We start from the raw sequence: 21,430 nt of genomic DNA, 5'->3' as shown, positions 1-21,430 counted from the left end.
ATCTGGGAAGTTTATCAAGGTTTTTCTTTTTTCATAAAGTAGTGAGAGAAATAGCCCGCGCTTACCTGCTTTGTTTGCCCCTCATTATTTTAGGTTTATTGTGAGGCTCAAAGGATCACTATTATACTATATCTATTTTTTCTCCTCCTGAAGTATTTTTTTTGCGAAGACATTGATAAGCTGCACATTCTGTCCCTTGTTTTTTGCAAAGCTCAAAGACCTTGGGTCTATCTCAGTCGGACCTACGCACCCCCTTACGTAAAAATATGTCGGGTGTGATCATCCCCGTCGACTTTCAATGAGTCCAAGACAATTCTTTTTGTCAGATGGGATGCAAAATCGGATTTGGTGTTTTATGGCCTTAAGACCTGCATCAAAAACCACCTTGTTTGGGGTAGAAAGCCTCATAAATTATGCATTTAATCTCCTGTTAGGATGGTGTATGAATGGTTGGGATGGACATCGACGAATCAAAATGAAAAAGTAGAAAGAGGAGAAAAGCCTTTGTGGACATCTGTTATAAAACATGACTGGTTTTATACTCTATGCAATACAACCAAAAAAGTCCTGGTTTAAAAAATTACAATCTACGGTACCTTTAAATATGTTATAATTATGCAAACATTTGCACAAAAGTAAAAAAAATAATAATCAAGTTAAAGAAACATAATAGTACAGCACCTTATAAAGGAAACTTTTAGTAGCAAATTGAAAAAGTCTGACCACATAGGTTATTTGATCAATACTTTGGCACAAAGCATTCGTGGACAGCCATAAATCTGAGATGAGGAATTTTTATGCTTACTTCTTAGGCAACTCTTTGATGGTGAGAAATGTTCCCCTCCTACCTGCATGGTTCCCGTGGTTCTCCTCCGTGGGGCGGTGGAAGCAGGGGAAGCTTTCTCTCTGCTGAGGCTCCTATCCTGGCTTCGGCAGTGAGGGAGAGGCTGAGTCTGCAGGGCCTTGAAGGACATGGTGCCCATGGGGTGGCAGGAAACTGAGCGAGGACACATATGCATGGCTACAGTGATGATGCACAAGGTGGGAGGGAAGGTTTGGAGTTTTTAGGAGCGGGTATGGTGTGGGGATTTATGGGACACCAGAGGGGATTCGGTAAAAAGAACAAAAAGGCCAGAAACAGGAGGTAGTGAGAATGACGTTAGGTTAGTGGTACGAACAAAGTCATGCGTTCAGGGAGGTTAAACATGGGGTTGAAGGAACAAAAGATGATGTTTTGTAGTAAGAAAGAGCAGAAGAGAAAGAAGTTGTTAGTGCTACAGACTAGTTAAAGGGCTACATATTCACTGACAATATCCAACACAAGAAATGCCCTGAATATGGAAGTATAATTAGTTAAATATTCAATCTGGACAAGCTAGTTAGCATTACAGGTTATTCCTAATACCAATCACAGGAAATATGCATGAACTGCAACACAAACATAAGCAAGAAAGCACATTAAAACACTATGATCAATGTTAGAAGTAAGTGAAACAAGACAGGAATTTAGTTTGTGTGCAGATGATGATTTTAGGTCTTCTCCTAAACTACTCACGTACACACCATGTGGGCATCGCATAGCAATTACTAGTTACATGTGCAGATTAAGGACTGCAACTTGTTTGATAGTTTCTTTTTTGGAAATATTGATCCTCCCCTTAAAAAAATTAAACAGAAATGCCAACAACCACACTTTAATTTGTCGACAACATCTTTTAAGCTCGTTTTTTTATGTGACAACACACTGAATTCTTCCCCCAGCCTGTAAATGGTATCGCGTCGATTGCTGGTCATTTGTGTGCTTGTTCTTTATCCAAAATGTTTGATAAAGCTACCCACGGCTGAAGCCAAATAATCCAACATGTCTTGACATGTACTGCGAGGATCTCCAGTGCTCCACTCCAAAGGTGGGTAGTAGCTAGTAGTATTTATTCACTCACTTTTTCCTAAGTTAATTTGATTTAAAAAATTACCTTTAGGAGTAGTTGTACTTCATCATATCTTTTACTGAGTTACTGTACATCTTCATAAAATATTGTTCTTACTGGAGGGTAAAAACACTAAATAACAAACAAGCTTGCTTTAAAAGGCAGAGCTCCAGGCAACATGTCCCAAAAAAAAGGTATTCCATTTGTGTAGAAAAGCTTACTTTATATCTGGTGAACCTAGTGTTCTAATTTTTAAGATGATGTAAGGAGTAGATATTGTCACTGGAGCTACTTTTATACTTTGATTTTAAAAAGAAATACGGTTTGGAAAAGTGCTTCTTCTGCCATGATTTCTTATCTTACATTTATTTGTTTATAAATATATTTTTTATAGTTTTTAAACGTATTTAAAATGCAAATAACTTGTTGGTCTATCTTATTGTATAACTTTAAATAGTAAATCAAAGGTTATGAGAATACTCAGTACTTGAGTAGCAGTTTTAACTAACTTTTTTTATCCAAGTAATGTCTTAAATTTCTTTAAAGCTATAGAGGACGATCTTTTATTTCCAGGTGGATCATCTAAATAAGTAGTCCTCCTAATTGTCAATCATTCATATTGCCATCCTACGTGCTCTTCCAGTTAGCCATCTTTTTCTGTGCATGCGCACTTTCAGCCGTAAACATGTGGTGAGCTACGGTTTCAGACAGTCACTGAAGCTCACCTTTCTCACCGCGGTTCTTTGAAAATGGCCAAAGGTCATTAGAGAAAAAGTGTCTACAATGTGTATGAGAAGAAAAGAAAGGCTTCAGAAGATACAGATTTATCCCAGAATGCTTTGCGCAGAGGGCTCTCCTCACAAAGCATTATTGGATTTGCTTTCACAGCGGTCCGCTGTCGCCGTAGGCTGTCGATACCAGACAGTGGTGACTAATAACAAAGATGGCGCAGGCAACGCGAAGTGGACAAGGAGTTATATGACCGACAAGATGCAAAAAGCAGTGATCATCTGTCCGAACGGTCAGTTCACTATATAGTCCCCACTCTATATAGTGATCGAGGGATTTAGGGGTTAAAGCGGAGATTCGGACACAGTAGACTTGTATGAGCTGTGAGAATAGCAACTTTTAAACAGAGTGTGCACAAGGAGAAATGGGCTCATGCATGTTCTCACACGTGTTTAATAGGCGTTCCATCTCGGGAGAAGGTAAAGGGTTGGGCATGTGCATTTTTATTTTAAAGTGGAGAGGGCGGTTCTTTCAAAAATTCGCAAAAATCCTCCACTATTCCTTGAAATAGATTTGATACATTTGATAGATTTTAACATTCAACATATAATGAAAGATTTAGGTTATACCTTATAATTATAAACAAATTATTGGGATTTTTTTCTGATAGACCATAAAATGGCAGGACATAACTGAATTGAAATGACTTAAATTTACTTAATGAATCCCACTTTGCAGTATTTACAGATGAAAGTGTGTCTGGGGTTTAGTAAAACATTTGCCCATTCTTCTTCGCAAAATCGATAAGACCAGTCAAAGGATAAAGAGTGCGTAAATGTGGTTGGGACACATTAATTTGTTCTGGGTGCATGTTTGTATTTTCCATCCATCTAACAGATTTTTATTATAAGCTTTTACTGTATTTAGCCTTTTCCATCTTCATATAGGCTGTTAAAAAACAATTAATGCCATTACCCAAGTTTCACAGAGCCATAAATACCATTATTTATTGTCTGACATTCTTCCACATTTTGCTGTGGAAGAAGAAAGTGGGTATGAAAAGGTTTGTAAATAAACTGGGTCAATATTACTTAAATTAAAGAATAGAAGAAATTTTTATATTCAACTAAACTATGCATTAAAGAATGCTAATCATGTTTTTACATAAACTTTATATATCCTTAAACAATACCAATCTACCTTTTCTTTACAAATTAAGGTTAAAAAGTCAGAGCTTCTTTGGTAACAGAAGAAGACGACAGTCTGGTATCATTGGCTCAATTCTTCCTAAACAGCTTAGACACCGGGATATTGTCCTCCGCTTTATTGCATCTGGTTTCATTCATTAAGAGTTGGTGGAGACCCACAGTAAGCTTGGGATGCCTGATGCAGGCTTGTAAACGCAGTACTGGATAGTGTGATGATTTAAGTCCTGCAAAATCTTAATAAACTTCAAAACCCTACCAGTTAACCATCTATAGAAAAACTCTTTGGATCAAGATTTATGAAATTTACAAGAAAAAAATTCCAAATTAGGAAAACCCCTGAGTGAACAGCAGGGACTCCATGTTACCTGACTGGTCTCCAGACAAGCTCATGGCACTGCGGCTGCGGGCCAGGTAGGAGTGCGTTGGCTGCTGTAGGCGGTTCACCACGTTGCTCTCCCATGGCGTCAGCGGAAGGCGGCGGAGTCCTGAACACAGACGCATATAATACCTTAGCTTTGATTTAGCACGGCTAAAACTATTACCGACCTACTGATCAGCCCAAGCGGCCCAGCAAGCAGATTATAAACCATTAGCAGCACCAGTACATCAACTCTTTATTCCTCTGAGGTGAAAGGTGAAGAGAAGGTGAATTTAAACCATGTACACCTCATTGCATGCATTAAACTGGAAATGTTGGAGGAAGGAACACCCTGGAGTGAACGGCACACAAAGGCTAGATGCAGAAAGGAGAGGGATAACAGAATTCTGCAACAAAGATCAAAATGCAAACATCAAATAATAAAAAATAAAAAAAGGCCCAGGATTTTATGCAAGCTGTTTCAACACCTTACAAATTAGCCAATAGCTTACCAGGCTTACCCTTGAAAGTAAGTGATTTTTATTTTAATACAATTACTCATTTTGTTTCACTGTATCATTCAAAACATACAGTACAGTAATGGTTTGGTCCTTGTTTAGTCCTCTAAAAAAGTAATTGACCTCCAGATTTCTTCAGTTTGTGTTTGCATATTTCAATATACCAAATGAGTTTGATGTTACACAAAGATAACCTGAGTAAAGGCAAAATACAATTTATAGACGATTTTATTTATGTCCCGTTTGTCTCAATATCCCAACTGGAAATAGCTGAAGTATAATTAAGGACATTTGAAAATCTTTGCATTTATTATTTATTTAGTCATGAACTGTCGGTCAATTTCATGCAGCATAATTACATAACCTGACAGCTTGATATTTTTCCATTGGAACGTTTTGTGAGGAGTAGGATTCATTGCTGTATCAATAACAGCAAACTTGGTGGTACAGAAGCAAAACGACCTCCAGACCATCACACTATGTTTGGCTGTCTGATTCAAATGCTTCTGAAATTCTGTATAAGTTTTTATATCTTGTTTATACTTATTCACATTTATTATTGATGTTTTTTACTTATTTATCTTTACGCCACCGCAGTGCATCGGTATGTTTTCTAACTATGCATTTTTTTTCATGTACAGTAAATTCATTTGGTTTGCTACTGAAATGTGCTTTATAAATAAACTGTCTTCCCCTTTTGTGTTTTCTCTATATGAAGATAATGGTTCTCAGTCAGGCTACCGACTATGCAAAACCTTTTCAAAAAATGGGGCTCATTCGTTGTATATTCCCTTTTTTCTTCCGTTTTTTTAGTATTGCTTATTGTTCTTATGTTGTCATACAGTTGCTGTTTACTGTGAGTGTCGTCTAGATTCTACAAGTTACGCAGGTTAATATTGTTCACTTATCTTGATAAATCAATTCTAAATTAAATATTTTTCAATTTTACTCAGCTTATCTTTGATTGAGCATCAAGATGTTTCCTGATCTGAAATATGCAAAAGAGAAGTTATCTAATGGGATAAAAAAAAAAAAAAAAGCTTTCAATACCTTTGCAAGCAAAAGATAATATAGGCTGAAAACTGAAGGAATGAATCCTCAATTTACTGTGCAGTTTAACTAATTACACCAAAGTATTGTTTATTTTGTTTCTTGGTAAGGCAATATAGAATTAAAGCCAATTTAAAAGGTAAACTTTTTGTTAAGAAATTGTATTGTTCTCCCTAGACAGGATGCATAAGAGCATTCACACAAAACAAAAAGATTATTCTACATAAGAGTATTACAAAAGGCTTAGGTTGGAGTCAAAACCTGATGATTAAATGCACAATTAGAAGCATGTGGCCAATTCCACTAAATGGTGAACTGTTGTGAATTGTAATGCATTCATAACCAGCAAATACATCAGTTGGTAAGCAAAGGAATTTTGAACAAACACTTTCGTGTTTATTCACAGTTTTCAGCCTGTTATCTTTCCTGTGCTGGACATTGCATTAAAAGGAGCCAGAAGTGTCCTAAGTGAAACCTGGGTTTTTGTGCTGCGTGGTCTTCCCCTGATGTAGGCGGGGTTTGGAAAGAGCTTTGCTCATAACAGGGGTGGAAGTTGTTCTCATCTGTAAGCCTGTCAGCAACAAATAAACATCAAAAAATACATAACATCGTGGTGAGCTTGGCTTTAGGAAAAATAAAAACAATTGATTAACAGTTCAGGAAACCTTAGCTACGTTTATAGCCTTGGGAGACATTTTAATCACATCTATTTGTCCAAAACATATCACTCTACAGTAAAGAACCATATGGGATAAATTAAACCAGCTATGAAGACAATGTAATTGTGCTAAATTAATAAAATTTAACTTGCACCAAAGGAATTTCAGTTCCGGTTGACCAAACCAGCTCTGCCCTTTATCTACATTCATCTGCTGGAGCTCAGGGACCGCAATAGAAATCCTGACCAGTGCAATCCTACAAACCATATTTTTATGTATGACCCTCTATTCTAAAAGCAATAAAAATGAGAACATTCATCAAAATGGAAAGAAAATATAAGAAATCCCGTTTTCTTTCATTACCTCTGTCTGGTGAGTGCAGCAGGGTGGCAGAAGAGGAGGAGAGCCGCTTGGTAATGATGGGGTCCGTATGTTTGGATAAATTAACAGTGGAAACTGACCTTCTGTCAGCATCTAGAGTCAAAATGAAAAAATAAAATGTTGATAGCAAACATGAGGACTTGAAAGCTAGTAGTCTAATGGTTTCTACACCTTGGGTTAATTCTAAGTGGTAAAACTACCAACAGGTAGTAAAAATAAACAAATTAGTGCTAAACAAAACATTTCTGTCCTTGCCATACAACTTCAGACAACACCTGGAGGGCTGCTAACCAAATCCATCTGTCTACATGTGTACTACTGCTAGCACTCTATTCCTAGCTCTCTAACAGACAGAGAACAATAATATTCACAGTGGGACGTTAATCCATATCTGCGGTAGAAACTGAAAGCACTCTGCATGTGCTCCAGTCCAGCAAGGTCGAGTGGACAGAGGAAAGCAGACTCGACCAAACCTGAACCAAGACAGGAAGAGATCGGAGAGCAAAGAGCAGGTAGAGGGGTAAGAGAGAGGTGGAATTTGAGAACAAAAGAGAGAAAGAGAGGGAAAGGTGGAGAAGGGTGTGAGTAAGCAGTAACAACAGAAGGCAGCCAACCTGAAAAGTGCAAAAATAAACACTAAAGAACATGTCTGACGAGCTGGAATGATTTCATCCATAGTAGTCTACTGCCAGAGACACAAAATCAAACAATGTTCAAAGTTTTAAAAGGGAATTTCTGTGGGAGAGCTGGATGTGTTTGTATAGGGCCGGTGCAGGTGTGAGATGTGTCTCAGTACCGGCTGGTATGCTGGTAGTGTTGCTGTGCAGCACCCCTCCCCAGGACCAACGGTTTTGCTTTGGTCTGGTTTTTTGGCTCCTCTCCAGGGTGCGACGTATCACCGCCTCATGACGTGCCTTCAGTAAGAACAGGAGAAAATCCTCAGTGTGGCAACTTTTCACGCTTTGAGCATAATCTGTTTAGTGGCTGGCAGTGAAATATGTGTTATACTTTAAAAGTTAATATCTAGATGTATGGAGAGCACTATTTACATATCCAAATCCTTTAACCCATAGTCTATATAAAGGTGGCATTATTTTCAGCCTTGCAATCAATTAAGACCTTTTTTATAGCATTCATTTGGAGCTCCTTTTTGATCTTAACCTAATTTGTTTTCAGCGAATATACATAAAAGAGAAAGAAAGAAAGGAAACCCTCATGATGAGAGAGAAAAAGCAAATGACATGAAAGAAGGTATTTACTGGTTTTAACTTCATAAAAATCTGATGCTACATACAGCGGCCCCAGGGTAATTAGAACTCCCAGTGGTAATCCAAAATGTTTTAAAAACATTAAAATCTTAGAAAATACATTAAATGTTGTAGAACATGTAGTCAAAGTCAATAAGTTGTGAAGCCTTTCTTAGATGTTTACACTATCAAAAATATTCCACCTATTTTTAAAGGTTTATTTTGTTTTAATTTAATAAAAGATTCCCATTTTCTTTTTTTTTCTTTTTTTTTTTAGACAATTTTTACACAAACCTATTAAATATACCTCACATAATGGATACTGATTTGTATAATAAAGTTATTTATTTGAAAAACACAATCATCAGGTTTATGAATTTAGTATTAATAAAGTATACTTAATAGTATTACTACTGAGTGCATTTATTTCAGATAAATACAGTTTATTGTTTCAATTGCATAAAGGTAACCCTGATTATTATGCTATTCAGATAATGCATTTGAAATATATGAGCTTATTAGTATTAATTCTGAATAGGTATACTTTATTTATACTTCCCATATTGTATTTATATTTCCAAATTGCACCAATTTTCCATTTATAAATAAATGGGAATTGGTACAGTTTACAGTGAATGTTATTAATTTTGGAGGATAAAGGATTATTTTCTGCACTTGTCTTAATTCCATCTGAATACAGGCATTAAATAAATTAAACTTTTTTTTTTCCAATTAAGCAAGATCTGATGGGATTTCAAACAATATTTGATAACTTGGCAGATTTTCATACCCTATGACTCCTCAACAGTCACCACTGTTATTTTCTAATTCTTTTAAGAGGCTTTTCAGGCTTTAAAAGAAACAGAATGAAAAAAGACCAATGCATACTCGGTCCTCCTCCTGTTTCTGTCGTCGCTTCTCCTCCACGGCAGCCCGTCTTTTCTCCTCCTTTATTCGCTGCTCTTCCAGTTTTCTCCTCTTCTCCTCCAGCTGCTTCTCATAGTGCTGCCTGGCTCGCTCCTCTCTTGCCTGCCACTGGGCCTCTTTGGCAGCTGCGTAAATTAACACACAGACAAGTTGCAATTTGACATGCGTTTTTAAATTCCCATAGACACCCGTGCAAACAGGCATATGTGAGCGATGTGAAGGGTCAAATGCAAATCATGTGAGAATGAAACAAAGTAAATCCATGAGCTCCTTAGATGAAACCAGATCCTTTACTTACATATAAGTATATTTAGGATATATAACAAACAGCTTTTGACTTTTCAGCTTACTAAAACCTGCCCGATGGACTGCCACCTTATGTAAGGTGGAATCCATGGCAACTGGGTACCTTGGTTCACCCTGGACTTTATGTAACATCCAGGGAGGCCAGTACTTCACAGCTGCTGGCCAAGTTCAGCCACAAAATGTCAGGAGAGAAAACACAGGATCCACATTGGATTGCCTTAAACATCAATTTTCCTTTGGAAACCTTTAAAACACAAGAAGATAAAGAGTGCTCACCGTTCTGTTTTTCCCGCTCCTCTCTGCGCTCACGGGCCAGCCTCTGTCTCTCATCAATCTTGTTAAAGAGCAACGACTCTGAAGCAAAATTCACTGGTACTGTTAGCAAGTCTTCCCATTAAATGGAAAGAAAATAGCAGAAACTGTTAGATTTTTCCTGTCAGAAAAAAGCATTTAATTCACAATTTATTTACCTGTTTTGGCAGCATAACTACTTGTGTTTTTGGAGGTTGCACGGTTAGGAATTGGAGTGGGTATTGGTGTCCCAGTGTGGGAGTAGTTTTGCCCAAATGCTGAAGAGACGGTACCATCCTCTGACTTGTACTGGGAGAAGGATGCTAGAAGGAAACACAACAGAGCAGCATAAAACATGGAGGAAAGTGGAAAAAAGTAGATTAAAACTGAAAACTGTTTCAGGATCCGTCATGCAGAAAGGTCCTGACCACAAGAGGCTGTACAACTTTTTCCTCCAAATTCCACATACTTCCAACAGGATGGTGTTTTTTTAGTAGACACTGGATTGTCACTTTAATAATTACATCCTTTTTTTTATGCCAATACATTTCAAAAATAAAAAAAATTTAAACTTTTCTAGCCTGGATCTACGGTATCATAAGATAAAAATCTGATATAAACCGTTTAAAATGAATGAATAAAACTTTTACTGGATTTTCATTGGTTCCTAAAGTGATGTGTAGTTATGAATCAGAACATTTTGTCTCGATTGGCCAATACCAGCAGGGATGGCCTTACACAGGCTGATTATTTGCTCCAACTCAACATCTTTTTTTAAAACAAAAGTAAAAGAAGCACAAATGCTGTATGTTCAACTGAATTAGATGTATTTTTTTTCAGCAGTTAGAACACTGTGTCAAAGAACAGAGAGAAACCGTAGAACAAAAGCCTTGAACCATAACTGCATCTCTTCAGTGGCACTAAAGGCACTGAAGTCATGTTACTAGATAAGTGATTTTATCTTAGAATGTACCAAAAAAATAAAATATTTGCATTCCTATTTAAAAAATGAGATGATAATGATATAATTTCCTGATGTATTACAGTTAATAACGAGTGCTTTCTGTGTAAATGCTTCTCAATGACTAACCGCAGGAATATCAAATCTCTTTATTTGTTCGTTAATTTCATTTAAACATTGTCATTTTTCCTAAACAGTGTACATTTCCTTTAAATAATGGGGTCCGTCTGACCTCATCAAATTGTAGCCCGTACCTCCTGTTACTAGCTCCTATTCTTTAACTTTTGGCTGATCAACAGTCAGCACACTACCATTAGTAAAGAAACTCCAGACTGATCTATTAATTGTAAATCATGCTTGGTAAATTGGGAGCTTAACACCTCCACTTTAAGGCCTAGGGTGAGAAAATGTTTTAAAATGTAACCAAAAATTGTGCGATTCTGCAATTTGGGAATTGCCATATTTAATAAATTGCCAGTATATAGATGTTGTCAGTCATTTTTTAGTTGTGGAACTAGACAATAAAATGAACAAGAAAGTGTTGGTTGGTTTTATGTTCTGGTTGTCTCTAAATTGGCCTGTTATGCGATGGATGGATGGATGGATGGATGGATGGATGGATGGATGGATGGATGGATGGATGGATGGATGGATGGATGGATGGNTCTAAATTGGCCTGTTATGCGATGGATGGATGGATTGATGGATGGATGGATGGATGGATGGATGGATGGATGGATGGATGGATGGATGGATGGATGGATGGATGGATGGATGTGAAGTTCAAAAATCAATTTAAGATTACAGTGAGAAATACAGTATTTTTTCACTAATGCAGCAATATCTACATGTTATTGATGATGTAAATGACTGGAAAGAAAGGCAACCATTGCAATTTTTTACATCCTTGCAGCTGTTTTTCTTTTTTTGCTTTATTCTATAAATTTATCAGCGAAAAATAAAAATCATCCTGAAATAAACCTGACTTTATTTGTCAAAAAAGGATTGCCCCTAAACCTAAAAACTGGTTCACCTCTTTCTGAATAACTGCCAGACAAAGGCACTGGGATTATGTATAAATATTACTAAAGGAATTTGACAGAAATATTTTAGAAGGAGGAAAAACCACAATCCAACAGCTTCCACTAATTCTGACTCAAATGAAAGACTACAACATTATCAGCCTATCTTTTCAGGAACATGACGGCTTGTTAAGTAATTACACATAACACAAGTGGAAGGGGAGCAAAGTTCAGATCTCATATCTGACTCCACCAGTGGCAGATCTCTAATGTTTGACAAAGTTTCTCTGAGCTCCTGATCTATTCCCTTGTTCCTGGATAATGTCATACATCCAAAACAAAGACTGTAAAGTGGCTAAATATACTTGAAATCAGTTTCTTGTAGATAAAGTGAGACACATAACAGTTGAATTACTGATTGGTTTTAAAAATTACTTAAACATTACTAGACAGGAGAATCACCCTTCTTATATGAAATATTGTTCTTCCTTTCTTTAACCAGTTTTAACATCTAATAGAACTGCTTGTTTCATTGTATTTAAAAATGTTATCTTAGCTTTTTTATTAGTTTTAATAATATTTTTAACCTATACTAATATATGTTTTTATAATATTTAAATTTCTAATTGTATTAGCATGGTCTACTTAATAGTTTAAGCAGTACTGGTTCCTACCATGCTGTCACATCTATTTATTACTTTTCTGCTTTTGAAGTTGTTATAATTTCTTGCTTTTTAGGTAGTAAAAAAAACAAATAAATGAAGCTAAACTAAACTAAAAGCTATAAACCAAACATTGCTGGCTCCGCCCCACAATAAGGCTTATTGTTTTACAATGACTTACAACCAGAATGGAAAAAAAGAAAAAGACATGAGGTCATAGTTGTCAGGGTATTGTATGTCACTGTCTATGGGGCAGCTGCAGAGGTGTGTACACAAGCGCTTACAGGTCTGCACTTCCTCGGGTGGATGTGGTCTTAATGACTATTGTTGCAACAAGAAAAGCAGCACCAGGACTTGAAAATCATTTTTCCTTAAATAAAAGATCTGTTTAAACAGGAAAGGATCATTTCCCACAGTGCAATATTTGACTTCCATCCATGTAATGTCATCTATCTTGACTTGAGATTAAAAAATTGCTTTATGCTTAATGATTAATAATTAAGTGTACATAATCACATATCTGAGGGCAATTCCAAGTCTGATATAAAAAAAAAAAAAAAACACAGCAAACCACCCTAGTTTTATGGATTTCCAGAGCTTTGATTAAACATTGTTCGGTGCCCTATTCAAATGCATTCCCTTCTTCTCTAGGAAAGGCCTGAGCCAGATAGGATAAAAATGTTTCAGCTGATTCAGCTCTTCCATAGAAGCCTTCTATTTATAGAAAATATATTAAATATATTCCTATATAGCTTTCATTATGAAATCTGTAAAACCCTTAAACGATTGGGCATTTTCATAGTTCAAAGGGTTGTAAAAAGCTTTTTTTTGTTTTAATTAATAAAAAAACTGTGCTCCTTAAGCTTTGTTTTCACCAGGGATGACACATTCTTTGTTAGACCCCTAAACTTCATTGGATAATAATTTTTACAAGACAAAAACTAGTACTAAGTTTTCCAGGCAGGCACTTGAATACAATATGATGTATGTATTAAGGCGGAGGTCTTCAACAGGTTACATTTGATGAAACTTTTATTTTATATTCCACCTGAAATTTTATCCACTAATTGAAATGTCTTTAAACACACATTAACATGAATTCAACACACTGTAATTAACAGATAAATGGAGGCAGTACAGTAGATGTCTTTCAATCATCAATGCACACATTCAACAACACACAGGAGCCCTTTCAAGTTGGGCGCCGTTTCATTCACAGCACCTGTCCCATCAACCAGGAATCAGAATCAGAAATACTTTAATAATCCCAGGGTGAAATTACTTTTGTTGCATTACTCCATATGTGGTAGAGTGACTATAGGACCAGTTTGATATAACACAATTGCATGTTATATTATATATATATATATATATATATATATATATATATATATATATATATATATATATTTAGGGGTCCCTGCTCCATCTTGCAATCAGTTTAGGGGTCCTTGGTGTGGAAAACATTAAAGAGCCCTGTATTAAGGTATTTAGGTTTGGAAAAGTCAGTCCCAATCTAATAGTTTCAACAGGATTAGGAAGCCCAAAAAAAAAAAAAAGAAAGAAAAAAAAATTCCGTTTGATGAGCGAACGCACCAAGAAGTTAAAGACTGCCGCACATATATTAAAAATCATGTTTGGTGCAGCATGCAGAACAGGATGCTCAGCTTTGTTAGGTGCAATGCACTCAACTTATCAAGGTGCATACCAACTCTGCTGTTGCAAACAGATTCACATACATAACTTCGGGAAGAGGCGTAAAGCTTCCCATCGGATGGATGGATGGATGGATGGATGGATGGATGGATGGATGGATGGATGGATGGATGGATGGATGGATGGATGGATGGATGGAGAGTGGGACAAAATAAATTATAAATTCAAAAATTTAATTTCACCTTTTCAGATGTTTCAGGCATAAACTTTTGTAGTTCATAAAGCACATCAGTTCTATTTCCCGCCTGTCTAGATAGTGAGGGGATATCAGGTTTTCCCTCTTTGACTCATTACCCCCTGAAACCCGATTTCTGATAAACAGAAGGCAATTGATAAATAAGAGCCAAGATGTTCCCCTTTGCCATTTGAAACACACAAAAAAACATAGTTATGGTTAAAAAAAAAAGTGTATTTAGAAGTAATCATTGACCCCTATTGTTTCAACTGATCACCCATCTGTTGCATAGGACATTAAGTCAACAAATGTCAGATAGCCTGAATTATATTTGCTTGTCCATACTGGCCAGCTGTTTAACAGCATTCGCAAACATAGTAAATGTCCAACACAGGCTCATTGTACCTACTAACAATAAAGGCTATAACTAGGTTTACCTGTCATTGCTGCCCTTAAACTTTGAACATTAAAAAAATATCTAAAATAATTCAGCTATTTCGGTTATGCAATGAACTACATTACACAACACAATGGAGAAAGGGCTTTTTTAGAACTCCGGGTACTGAGCAGAAAGACCTGGATTTAATCACACTATTTTTTAGATGTCTAAACTGACAATTTAAGTTAACTAAACACCACATTTCAAGATTTCTTTCAAGAAAATTATATTCGGTTGCTGTATCCTCAGCTGTATTTGTTTTGTCTTGTAAAAATCAACTAAGTTGGTCAAACCTCCCATCGGTCTATCATTTCATATTAAAATGTACCTGAACATCATCTCACTACGACCAAACAGTATTTGTATGTAGAAGAAATACATGTCTTTCTTTAATTGAGGTACAAGGTTTACTTTCCCCCACAAGCCCTGAAATTTGATATTGTAAATTATGTAAAAACACAAAATTTTATAAGGATATTGATTTTCTTTAAGGACTAAAATCATAATATGGAGAAAAACATGTTTGCATTTTTGTAGTTCCGATCATACTATAACCCAACCTTATCCTAAAGAGCATGCCTTTAATACCTCTTTTCCACATTTCTTTTTTTCAATATAAAAATGCAAGGTAAATTATTTAACCTAGACCCTCCGGAGTGGCCAAACAACAAAGATTTACCTGAGCTGTTCATAATTTTAGATGTGTCAATCGAAGCGAGGGATCTGTGACCCTGAATGGGCAGTCCACTCCAGCTAGATGAATCAAAGGGCCGAGAGCTGGGTTCCTACTTCCTGAAAACATTCTTCATGGCTGAATTTGGGCTAAAATAAGGATCCCAAACTCCAGGTAGAAGCCAAAATAAAAACAATCCCATCCCACTCTTTATTTAGAATGAAAAATGAGCGAGGTCAGTTGGTGTCATGGCTGCTGACTCCTAGGTCCAAGTCCTTTTGTCCCAGTGTGCATCTGTGCATGTGTTTATGCATTTTGCATGGGAATGTATGACAGAGAGATATAAGTGAGTGTGACTGTTTAATCTGCCCCTCCCTCCTCTTGCTCTCTGTGTCTGCTTCTCTACACGGCCTCCCCGCCCCCAGTCTATCTGCATTTATCGCCGGTCAGATTAAACGGTCAGAGTTGGCGATTAATGCTCTGCCGTCCAGGCCAGTGGGTAACAGGCAGACACAGTGTGCAGCTCCTTCCTTCCCTGAAGCCTGAGAGGATTAGCTGTTGCTAATGCTAAGCCAAACTATAACCTCCAACCAACAGAGAGGCAAAGGGGGCAGGGTTGGAAGCATTCCTTTATAGATCTAGGATGGGCTTTCAGGTTTGGATGAAAGGTGGAAGAATAGGGACTTTTATGTTTGTTTCCGTGTGCAGACATATTTCAGCTCGATTGGAAGAAAAAATGCTGGGGTCGCACATAAAGCAACAATCCTGCTGAAATGTCGTTATCCTATCTTTGTTATAGAACATCTCAGATATTACTACTTAATAAGGGACAGTATTATATTTGGTGGTACAGGGAGCACAGCCACTTTGGAAACATATACAAATTTTGTGACACTAAACGTACAGGTCACGTTAAAGGTATAGTGGATGCTCCTTTTCCAGGTGCATCATCAAAATAAGTGGTCCTCCTATTTGTCAATCATTCTGGTGATATGTTTACATAAGGCTGTCCTACGTGCTGGTCCCCATTTTCACTTAAGTGGTAAGTCTGACATAGTGGGAAAAATTGCAAATCTTCGTTTGGAAAGCAAGCTTGTATAAGGGATGCAAACAGCAACTTTTAAACAGAGCATGAACGAGGAGAAATAGGCTTGTGTATGCTTTCACACACGTTTAAGTGGCGTTCCATCTCGGGAGCGGGTAAAGGGTTGTGCATGTGTTTTTTGTTGTTGTTTTTTTTTTTTTTAAGTGGAGAGGGCAGGTCTTTCAAAAATTGCTGAAAATCCTCCACTATACCTTTAAATAAATTTAATACAGGCTGAGCAGGTTTAACCTTCAATATATAATGAAAGATTTAGGTTATACCTTATAATCATAAACATCTTATTGAGATTTTTTTTCTGATATACCACAAAATTGCAGGACATAACTGAATTGAAATGACATAAATTCACTTTTATGAATCCCACTTTGCAGCATTTACAAATGAAAGTGTGTTGGGGGTTCACTAAAAGGTTTGCCAATTCTTGTTCGCGAAATCGACAAGACCAGTAAAAGGATGGAGAGTGAGTAAAAAGCAATTTTAACATTTTCCTGTTCACTTTCAAGTGAATTCACATCTGGAAAATGGTTGGGACACATGAATTTGTTCTGGGTGCATGTTTACATTTTCCATCCATCTAACAGATTTTTAAAATAAGCTTTCACTGTATTTAGCCTTTTATATCTTCATATAGACTGTTAAGAAAGCAAACAATGCCATTACCAAAAGTTTCACAGAAGCAATACATTTCTGTGGAAGAAGAAAGTGGGTATGAAAAGGTTTATAAATAAACTGAATCAATATTACTCAAAGAAGAGATGAGTGAACTTTTGCTAATTTCAGTGCAACGATTCACAGCCATCTCTACAGAGTTCATTCCCCTTATTTTTATCCATTATTGAAGGTTCAAGTGAGTTGCTTCATAAGAAAACTGCAATAACTTATATTCAAATTAGTCATGCACAACTGAAGGTATGGCTACAGAGAGACTATTCAGAGCTTAAAAGGATCCCACATTAAAGCAAATAATCTACAGTATATAAGTGCAGAAGACAAAGAATATAAAATTAAGTTAAATATTTCACATGTAGAAGGCATCCTTTCTTAGCAGTTACAGCATTTGATACAGTCTGGTTTTAGACTTATAAAACATCAAAGTCTCTAAATAAATCATTCTTCCTTGTTTTCTTTGTGTTTCAGTCTCCTAGCTGCCATCTGACCGCAAGTTTCCACAGAAACAGGTAAAAGCTGTCGATCTAGCTTCCTCCTAAAAAGTAACACTTAAGCTTTGAAGACCAGCCAAGTTTAAAGGGAAAGTCCCAGCACTGCATATTTCTTACGGCTACGACTGCATTCCCATGCTGACGTGTTGATAGACCTCTGAGCTTACCAATGTGTTATAGCCACATACGCAAGTGAAGCGCAGTGCACCTTCGCTCTCATCTCTGCCGTCCTTGTCTGGACCTAATCTTGCATCCTCAGCTGAATTTTTTTTCTTGCACAAACAAAACTGTCCATTATCCCAGGCCCTGTGCAACAAATGTGTCTGCAAAGTGCAGGATGAACCAAGCCATGCTGAGCGATAAAACACAGTGCAACATCTTCATTTTAAGTACAAATATAAAACAAGAAAAAAAAAGTCCAGAAAACTTTGATGCGTTAATTTTCCGACCCCCTGCAGCCCTGACTCTCTAGAGAAGCTTGAATTTCCTCTGTTTAATTATAAACTCTCTGTCCTAGATAATGACCCTAATTTAGGTACATTTATGCACAACCAAACTTGCCTCATGACACAAAACAGCCTTCAGCCTCATTTCCTTCATACCTTGTTTCTTCCTCCTGCCAGCCTGCCTGTGTCTCTGTACCTCCTCTTCCTCAGTGATGGTAAACAGTGGTTGTATCGTCAGCCGACTGCTTCTCTTCCTCAGCCTCCACTTGTCTCTGGATGAGCCACTTCCTCCGCCTCCTCCTGCTGCTTTCCTATCCGGCATTGCCTGCCCTGTTGCAGCAGCTGGTGCCTCGGGGCTAACTCACCCGAGCCCTGCCCATCCCACCCCACCCAAAGTTGCTAAGGAATTGTGGCAGAGGAGTGTGGAGGTCAGAGTCACCCCTTAAAAGGTATCCTCTTCAGGATGATGTAGGCATTATACAGGTAAATACAAACATCGATGCTCATCGGGGTACCTTAAAGCTAAAAGGCAAATAAGAGGATAGACTAAAAGGTGAAAATGTTGAGGAAAGCCAAAGAAAGGCAAAAATGATGAGTCAAGAATAAGCCCAGTGCAGTGCGGATGAAGGAGTCGGAAGCAGGAGACAAACGGAGCGCTGTACCAGTGAGCCTGGCACAGAGAGAGAGTGAGGATGAGGATGAGGATGAGCACTCCTGGTGTGGCTTAGAGGAGAAAACTTAATCCACATGATGGAGGTCCTTAAGAAACACACAACTGACTCCTGCACTCTTCAATAGGTTGCTGCCTCTGCTCTCTTAGCTTTCCCCCCACTCCACCCCCCCACTGGTTAGGTCTAATGTACACATTTGTAAGGAAAATTACATCACAGAGCATTTCTTCTACTGTAAGAAGATGCAAACCCAGGAAAGAGGGGGATAAAAAGGGGTCAGGAGAATTAATAAAATATTTAGGGCAGATCCGGTAGTGGAAGATGAGCCTGTTCAACGTAATGGGTTTCCCTGACAACAGCAGCACGTGGACCGGTGACACAGTGCAGGAGTAGTAGTGAGACAGGTAGACAGTGTAGCAATGAATGCAGTTTCTGATGCTACAACTTCAAAGCACTGGAGACATTTCTTTGGAAGGAGTCCAGAGAGCACATGGTTCATGGCTCCACCCACGTCTTTCATTTAAAGAGAAAACAAGTTAGTTCACTACAACAGAAAACAGCCATGAGTTGGTTCCTGCTAGATAGCTATGCAGTTTGTGTAAATTCACACTATTCAAAGACACGTGTTGGTCCAACCTTTTGAGAGATTTACAGAAAAAAAAAAAATTGTATACAAGGCTTTGTCTATATAAGACTCAAACTCACTGCAGATCCAGACATTTGAATTGAGAAAGCTTCCTGGAGAGGTGGCGAAACGTCTTCAAATCTTGGAAACCAAGTCCAGAGGATATTTTTGGAACTTTTACTGAAACACCATGAATATGTTGCGGCCTTAAAACAGCTGAATGAAAGAAGCTCAGACACAATGCTTCCGTTCAGGCAGGCACAGCAGGAATTTATTTACAATCCAAAAGTATTTCCAAAACTTAAATTCAGCTTAAATTCTCTGTCAAAATAAATTTACAATAAATTAAACAAAGATGTATCTCTGTATAAAACAGTTCCTTTTATGTATTCCCATATTTCCATAGCCTGGGTGCCATTCCGAACTTAGTCCCGCCCACAAGGTTTGAGGTCGGGAAGTTCGGTCTGGCATTGCTCCATAGTAGCGCGAGTATGATCGCCCACTCTCTGGCGATCCAATCAAATTGTTAGGGCGGGCTTTATACGATGATGGACAGATGATCAACAGTAACGTAATCAACCATGTGACCAAAGCGCGCTTGGGTGACAACAACAATGGCTGCCGCCGGAGAGTTGAGGTGTGTAGATTCTGCTATTAGGTCTGTTCTAGAAGATGTCGACAGCAAATTAATTTCAAAAGAGGAACAGAGAAACGCGATCAAGGCTCATCTTCTTATTATAGGCGTGCAACTGCACGCTTTGATTTTTGTTAACAACAACTATTTGTCGCTTAACATACGTCACGCACTCCGTTGCTCTTATTGGTTGTAGGTCTATCCAATTGAGTGCAGAGGCATTTTTTTTCCTGGTTCGTTCAAAACACGCCCCATAATCACAGCTCTATGGAGCAGTATCAGACTCATATTATGACTAGAATTGAGTAGGACTACGTCAGGCTAATATTTCCATGCTGTTTCTTATATTTTTAATAACAAATACCACACCACAAACAGATGGTTGGGCACTCTGCTGTTGATTCTTCTTCACTAATATTAAGCAGTTTATTTTTATGGTTGACGGACTGGGCATTTAAAATAAAAAATGTAAAGATTCTGGGAGAACTGAAAGGTTATAAATTGCTCCGGTTGATTATTGGTGCTAAAATCTATTTTTTAATTAATATTTTAAGCTACCATATTTTCCGACCATATGCCGGAAAATATAGTTGGAAGACATCTTCTTATAAGCTATGCAGCTTATAAGAGGATGTAGCTTTTCTGTTGGTATTTCCTAACCGCCAGAGGGGGAAGTCAAAATTGGAAATCAAAGAATAAGAGGCTAATTTTAATTTAGCACCAGAACATGAAAGCAGCAGGCGAGACGGAGAATAAATGTACCGAATTCACACATTTTGACATTTATTTGTGTCATTTAAGCTGCAGAACTAATGAGGAGACTGGGCTCAACTCCTGCAGAGCTGAAATAAAGAGCCAACAAAGCCCCATCTTTCAATAGAAGCTCCTACTGCTGTGAGCCAACTAGCTAACCAGAGCTAGCATTCTTCTTTGTCCCTACTCTAGGGGTGATATGTAGAGCTCCCCCTAAAGGTTTGGTGGGAGACAGCTGAGTAGATAGACGCTTGAGCTGCGTTCACACCAAACACAGCAGGAGCAGCTTGTTAACATGCAGAGTCAATGGTTGATGCGCGACAAGGCTCGGCAAAAGGTCCTGCAGCGTGTTTTGAGCAGCAGGCGCAGCGCATCTGAGTAGCTGAAGCAGCGCGTCGGGAGTGTTTATGCATCTGACGCGCTGAACTTTTGCTGCTCGACGCGCTGCATCAACCAGTCAGAGAAGTTGATATGGGAGCTGGCAGGTAGACAGACACATTGCTGATTATCACTCCTCTGAAACAGTTTATTAACACCTAAATTAATTTAAACTGCTGAAACCTGCCGGTAAAATATGTTCGCTTTTATTATCGTGGTGCCTGCCGTTTGGATTACGTCGGTGAAAGCCACTTTCCAGCTGCGGCAGCGAACCGCAAGGAGGCGACTGGGCCATAGGCTGCTGTTGAACGGGATTCCTACTGACAGCGCACCGCCGGTATGTGGGGGTCTGAGCTGCTCCGACAGAAATAATATTGGAAGGCAGGATGGTAATCTGGATGAACTGAC

The 21,430-nt window shown here is 37.9% G+C and overlaps 1 protein-coding gene across 6 annotated transcripts in view; it reads right to left on the bottom strand.

The window, feature by feature from the left end:
• The window catches only part of map7 (microtubule associated protein 7), a 38,506-nt gene that overhangs the window by 8,520 nt on the left and 8,556 nt on the right, over nucleotides 1-21,430 (bottom strand). For 2 of the 6 annotated variants that reach the window (XM_015394516.1, XM_015394517.1), the window contains exons 2-9: nucleotides 9,782-9,925; nucleotides 9,588-9,665; nucleotides 8,967-9,130; nucleotides 7,628-7,745; nucleotides 6,814-6,924; nucleotides 6,267-6,362; nucleotides 4,231-4,350; nucleotides 849-1,021 (exon numbers count right to left, since the gene is read on the bottom strand). In XM_015394516.1, the coding sequence (XP_015250002.1) occupies nucleotides 849-1,021; nucleotides 4,231-4,350; nucleotides 6,267-6,362; nucleotides 6,814-6,924; nucleotides 7,628-7,745; nucleotides 8,967-9,130; nucleotides 9,588-9,665; nucleotides 9,782-9,925 (1,004 nt within the window). Of the gene's footprint in view, nucleotides 1-848; nucleotides 1,022-4,230; nucleotides 4,351-6,266; nucleotides 6,363-6,813; nucleotides 6,925-7,627; nucleotides 7,746-8,966; nucleotides 9,131-9,587; nucleotides 9,666-9,781; nucleotides 9,926-15,256; nucleotides 15,407-21,430 lie in introns of those variants that run through there. The other 4 variants (XM_015394520.1, XM_015394518.1, XM_015394521.1 and 1 more) reach the window with 4 other exon arrangements.

This window comes from Cyprinodon variegatus, unplaced genomic scaffold, assembly GCF_000732505.1.
Source record: "Cyprinodon variegatus isolate N-32 unplaced genomic scaffold, C_variegatus-1.0 Scaffold690, whole genome shotgun sequence".
NCBI lineage: Eukaryota > Metazoa > Chordata > Actinopteri > Cyprinodontiformes > Cyprinodontidae > Cyprinodon > Cyprinodon variegatus.
Note: the sequence above shows the minus strand (reverse complement) of the source record. Positions and strands in the feature narration are given on the sequence as shown.